Below are 6000 nucleotides of genomic sequence, written 5' to 3' on the forward strand. Positions count from 1 at the left end.
CGGCGAAATGATTGGGTCCATTGAATTGGACCCATTGGTTCAGTCCGATTCTTAGTCCTAAGATTGTCTAGTGCAGTCCCCAATCCCAAAGATTGGGAATTGATCCTCCTAGTTTGGTTCCCGATTCTTAAGTAGAACCAAACCGGTCTGTGAGCTTATCACACCTAGAATCTAAACCCTTACATTTCATAAAGCACAAAGTCTCGCTCGCATTGAACCACCCCTTAGGGTGGCGTTGTTGGAGCGAGCACTCTTCCTCTCGCAAAAGGTCGAGCGTTTAAATTCTGGGCGTCGCTGGAGGCCTTGCCCGGGGCACATGGTGGTGATTTCCATGTGTCCTCCCTAGGGTTTACCCACTGCTCTTGGTGTACGGGATCCTTGGATCACCAAAAAAAAAAAAAAAGTCTCGCTTGCATTGATGTCTCATCAATGCCTTGTAGACTATAATTAAGAAACGAAGGAGAAACACTTCGAAACTTTGAAATACAAACGACAGTATGCGAGTTAATTACAGATCAAGCGGTAGAAATAAACGAAATCTTAGGGTTTGGCAATTCATTGGTCCATCAATCACAAAGAAATGCTAACAAAACATAAATCATTTATTTAGTTTCGTAAATAATGTCGATGAGACGTGAAGTTGATGAACTTTCTCTCTTTGATATGAATCATCATTGTCCACGAGGATGAAAGAACAACACAAAATTTGCACAATGTTGCTGTACATTATATTCTTTGACCATAAAAAATCTTATCCCACCAAAATGTTTTATTTTTCGTGCGTTTCTTCTACTTTATAGATATAACGGGAGGTTAAAAAAAAAAAATAAGAAGTTTCTCTCATGGGATTGTCCCGAAAATTGTACTTTCGCAAGATCAAATTTTGAGTTAGTCTTCTACTTCAAATTATCTTAAATCTGACCGGAGGCCCCTTTCAAATCAGAGGATCAGAAGAATCTGCATACTACTCGTGGAAGAGAAGGATCCAGACGAATGATGAATCCCTCAAGCGGAAAAAAGGAGTAAAAGATGAAAAGACAGACGACCGCCCTGGCCAAAGCAAAGCAGTCGAAAAAGAATCCGATGGTGGGTGGTTGAGTAAGAATCAGAGGCGAGATTGACGGGTGGGATCATCTGGTGCAACAGTAAACGGCGAGGGAAAAAGCCAAGCTCGAAACTTTACTCATGATTGAAAATGATGACAATCCGCGTCCGCCTCCCTTCTCAATATCCTTTTTTTTTTTTTTTTGACCTTTTGGACCGACCCAAGTTTTGATATTTGGTCATTTATATGATTTAATATGATCATGCGTAAGCGCGTCCAGGAAATCATGCGCGGTGCCCACCTCAATCCGTGAGTCACTGACGGAGCAATTTAAGGGTGTCACGCGAACTTTTTGGGCGAAAATTCCCAATTGGTCAAAAGGTAAAAAGAAAGCAATCATAAATCATCCGGTGCAGTTCTTTTCCTCTCGTCGTTCTTTATTTAAAGACTCATTACCAAAGCAACCGTTTGCAACAAACCGAGCCAGAATTTGACGTGCCGGAGGCCCGAATCCTGGTGCATTGCCAATCTTTCTCTGTTCTGGTGTTCTTCTTTCTTGCCGCGTCTGAGGTTTCTTGTTCATTGCGACGAAATTAACGTGCGAACGACAATGTGGGTCGTCTTTTGCAGGTTAGATAGACATGGCGAGAGTAGGCGTGATCAGCTTGATCTTGTGCTTTTTGGCTGTTTTCAGTGCTTCTGCGGTGGTTGCTGATGACCCTTATAGGTTCTACACATGGACCGTGACTTATGGTACAATTGCTCCTCTGGGTGTTTCTCAACAGGTTGGTGGGTGGCATGTTGCTGCATTTTCAGTATGCATTGTCACTTGTTCGGTTCTGTCTAATGACTAATGCTTTAATTTTGTGCATTTTGTTTTCGATGTGAAGGTCATACTTATAAACGGGCAGTTTCCCGGGCCGAAGCTCGAGGTGGTGACCAATGACAACATAGTCCTCAACCTAATCAATAACCTGGACCAGCCCTTTCTTTTGACATGGTTAGAACTGAAGTTTACAGTGAAGATATTACCTTTGAGATTTTTGCTGCATAATGCTGCATTAGTTTCTTAACTTGGAAGTCGAGCAAAAAAAAAATTGTCCATTTTTTTTTTGCAAATCCCGCTCTCATTTCTGTCTTGGAAGTACATTGTTTATTTGCATGGCTAGGTGTTACTGGATTGTGGATTGTGTTCTCAATGCTTCCCCAAGAGATTGTGTTCAACCAAAGAAAAATCAGGCCTAACTAAATTATCGGACATGGCCTGGGAAACATACTAGTTGCTTAGTAGTACAAACATATTTGACTCTAGAAGGACATGGACACTGTAGATGTGGACATGCTCTGCTTAATTTGTCATTAACAAACTGAAAGATGTTACTGCAATTTCATCTTTCATAATCAGCACTGTACTGACCACTAACTTGTAGTTGTTTGCTGTGGTCGGAGTCAGGAATGGGATCAAACAGAGGAAGAACTCGTGGCAGGACGGAGTGCTGGGCACAAACTGTCCGATCCCTCCAAACTCGAACTACACATACAGGTTCCAAGCCAAGGATCAGATCGGGACTTTCACATATTTTCCTTCCACATTGTTGCACAAAGCTGCCGGAGGGTTCGGGGCAATCAATGTCTACGAAAGGCCTCAGATCCCTATTCCTTTCCCAACCCCTGCTGGAGATTTCACTTTACTCGCCGGGAACTGGTACAAGACTGGCCACAAGGTAACAGATATATTCTTGTTCGGTTGCAGAAATGATCTGGTTTATCTCAGATGTGGCACGTAAAAGCACTTGAATTGGTCTTTGTTTTAGTTGTGTTGCTAGATACACTATAACTCAAGTTCTAATGCTTAGTAAGGTCCCGCTATTTATTGCACATTTGCAAGAAACTTATGCTCAATATTCCTCGAACACATATCGGAAATAGGTGGAAATATGCAATCTTATTGTGTAATTAGTATTAAATCGGATTCATGTAATAGTAGAAAGGTTTCCCATTACTTAGCCGGAAAAATATGTGGCAAAATGCAAATATGACATGGACTGCTAGTATCAGCGATCTGCTCCGACAGTGAATGCCATCCTATTGCTAAATGTTTCTAAACATCTCTCCTCTTCATTTCACACCATGTTCAAAAACATTTTATGCTCTATTTTGCACTACTTATTCTTATGCTTCATGACTATTGCAGACGCTACAGCAGTCTCTCGACTCAGGAAAATCTCTCCCCTTTCCTGATGGTATCCTCATTAATGGCCAAGCTCGTACAACCTTCAGCGGTGATCAAGGTCACTCATTATCTGAACTTTTGTGCAATTAAAGCCGCTTTCTAATTTTTCAATACTATGGAATGTTTGCTGCATGCTGCTTGCCATGGCTGATCCTCATGAGTGCATCGTCGTGTCCTTCAGGTAAAACATATATGTTCAGAATTTCAAATGTGGGAATGTCAACCTCCTTGAACTTCAGAATTCAGGGCCATACGTTGAAGCTAGTCGAGGTTGAAGGATCTCACACCGTCCAGAACATGTATGATTCAATCGATGTTCACGTGGGCCAATCCATGGCTGTCTTAGTGACCTTAAATCAGCCTCCAAAGGACTACTACATTGTCGCATCCACCCGGTTCACCAAGACGGTTCTCAATGCAACTGCAGTGCTACACTACACCAACTCGCTTACCCCAGTTTCCGGGCCACTACCAGCTGGTCCAACTTACCAAAAACATTGGTCCATGAAGCAAGCAAGAACAATCAGGTATGATATTTTCTGCGAAAATTTGGTCTGATCATAAACCTCAAAGCTGATATAATCTAGGATGTTCTTTCCTTGAAGGTGGAACTTGACAGCAAGTGCAGCGAGGCCGAACCCCCAAGGATCGTACCATTATGGAAAAATTGCAATCTCAAGGACAATAGTCTTGGCCAACTCGGCACCTTTGATTAATGGCAAACAGCGCTATGCGGTTAATGGTGTCTCCTACATTAATTCCGATACACCCTTAAAGCTCGCTGATTATTTCAATATCGCTGGAGTGTTCAGCACAAATTCCCTCCAAAGCGTTCCTTCAGGCGGCTCTGCAAGTCTTGCCACTTCGGTCATGCCAGCTTCGCTTCACGAATTTATCGAGATTGTTTTCCAAAACAACGAGAACGCAGTTCAGTCTTGGCATCTAGATGGTTACGATTTCTGGGTTGTTGGGTAACTCTCTGTCCTTCGTTGAGATTTTTTTCACCTCTTAGTGTTTAGCCGGTTGCTAACGCTTAGGCATGTGGGAATGTACAGCTACGGATTCGGACAGTGGACCCCGGCCAGTCGGAAAATCTACAATCTGGTCGATGCCCCGACGAGGCATACTGCTCAGGTACAGTAAATATACACCTATGATTCATTCCTCTTCCAATAAATTCCATTCAGGATATCTCTATTCTGCGCTGAAAAGATGGACAAACAGCAGTTCCGATTCATAGTATAAGTATGGATAAACCACATTTCAGTGGAGTAGGAAATCAAACGCTCAAATTACCACACATATATAGAAACTGCATATACAGCACATGAACATGGAGCGATAAAAACATGAAATTTACACGAAAAATGTGTTTAGCCACACTGATGCATCGAGAACTTTGTCAAAAACTCTTACAACAATCGACAGGGAACCTGAAGACTGCAATCACCAGAATAGAATAGTTCCTCAATCATCGACCTTAGCCAAAGTTTTGACGGCGGGACATGAATGAAGAACCTAACGTTTTCCCTTCATCGGCATGCTTGTTCTTAATGCAGGTGTATCCGAGGGCGTGGACGAGCATCCTGGTGTCCTTGGACAACCAAGGGATGTGGAACTTGAGGTCGGCGGCATGGGAAAGGCAGTACCTCGGACAGCAGTTCTACCTGAGGGTTTGGACCCCGGACCACAGCCTCGCCAACGAATACGGCATTCCTTCTAATGCTCTGCTTTGCGGCAAAGCCGTGGGACATCATCCTTGAAAAATATTTGGGTATTGCTTTGCAGATTATTTACTCAGTCACGAGAGTTTGGCTGTCCTGTTTATTAGAATGTGAATGGAATGAATTTGACGGATGCTTTTTATACATTAATATATATTTATATTATTTTGCAAGTGATGTGTTGTGAAAAACAAGTAAGATGAATAGAATGAGAAAATAAACTAGGCAGCGGATTTACGTCGCTTAGTCAGTGAGATCTACTCTACGGAATTCTAGTACTGACTAAGCGATATAACATCATAATCACAATCAAGTTATTCAAATACTTTCAGTATTGTGCGGTTTTTAATTACACCTAATAACTTTGTAGCGCAACAAATTTGGCAAACTAGCAGGTAGCTGCCAGCTAATAACACCTCAAATCTACATGTGTCCCATCATTTTTGACTTTGGTTGTTTTCAGGGTGGGAATTGACACATATACAATATTGTGGCACGGCTCATTGAAGGAGTCCGGTGTCAATTGCACAATGAAGTTTGGATTAGATTGGGACAATTGAATTTAATTATTGTTGTTCTTCGTTGCCACGCTTAAAATGGACTAAACTGTTATAAGAAGAAATTAAATAATTGAATTTGACAAACGGTTTAAGAGTTTTGTAAGTGACGTGTGAGTGTGAATTGAGGAATAATAAAATATTAGAGGCCGAAAACAGAACTTTTTGCCCCAATCCTTTGCCGGCATAAGGCCCAATCGTTGGCCGTGGGGCTGCATGGACCACTGATCCAATCACTGAATTTTGGATCCGAGGCCCCAAAAGTTCATAAAAATTGGGCCCATGTGACCGAAAATCGGTTGGGTCTAGCCCGGTCCATTATGGTGTGGGCCAGACCTAGCCCAATGTCCAAAAAGTTGCACGGCCCACCACCCAATGCCGATGGCAAACTCTTCTCGACACCCATGACCGCTAACGTACAGGCATCATTAATGCTTATGA

General features: G+C 42.4%; 1 protein-coding gene across 2 annotated transcripts; it reads left to right on the forward strand.

Annotated features, from left to right (window-relative positions):
- The first annotated feature begins 1403 nt into the window (after positions 1-1403).
- On the forward strand, positions 1404-5175 carry LOC104418615 (L-ascorbate oxidase homolog). Of its 2 annotated transcripts, none has more exons than XM_010029999.3 (9): positions 1404-1561; positions 1676-1830; positions 1936-2045; positions 2499-2769; positions 3240-3336; positions 3460-3805; positions 3884-4249; positions 4334-4412; positions 4838-5175. In XM_010029999.3, exons 2-9 carry the CDS (start codon positions 1687-1689, stop codon positions 5039-5041), a joined length of 1617 nt encoding a protein of 538 aa, XP_010028301.1. In that variant the 5' UTR covers positions 1404-1561; positions 1676-1686; the 3' UTR covers positions 5042-5175. The 2 variants fall into 2 exon arrangements, with proteins under 2 accessions (XP_010028301.1, XP_010028302.1); XM_010030000.3 differs by having other exon boundaries at positions 1522-1588.
- The last annotated feature ends 825 nt before the right edge of the window (positions 5176-6000 follow it).

This window comes from Eucalyptus grandis, chromosome 9, assembly GCF_016545825.1.
Source record: "Eucalyptus grandis isolate ANBG69807.140 chromosome 9, ASM1654582v1, whole genome shotgun sequence".
In the NCBI taxonomy this organism is placed as follows: Eukaryota; Viridiplantae; Streptophyta; class Magnoliopsida; order Myrtales; family Myrtaceae; genus Eucalyptus; species Eucalyptus grandis.

Coding starts and splice junctions, on each gene's coding strand:
- LOC104418615 (XM_010029999.3), top strand. CDS start 1,687: ATGGCGAGAGTAGGCGTGATCAGCTTGATCTTGTGCTTTTTGGCTGTT. Junction 1,831..1,935: donor CTCTGGGTGTTTCTCAACAG/GTTGGTGGGTGG, acceptor TTCGATGTGAAG/GTCATACTTATAAACGGGCA. Junction 2,770..3,239: donor GGTACAAGACTGGCCACAAG/GTAACAGATATA, acceptor TGACTATTGCAG/ACGCTACAGCAGTCTCTCGA.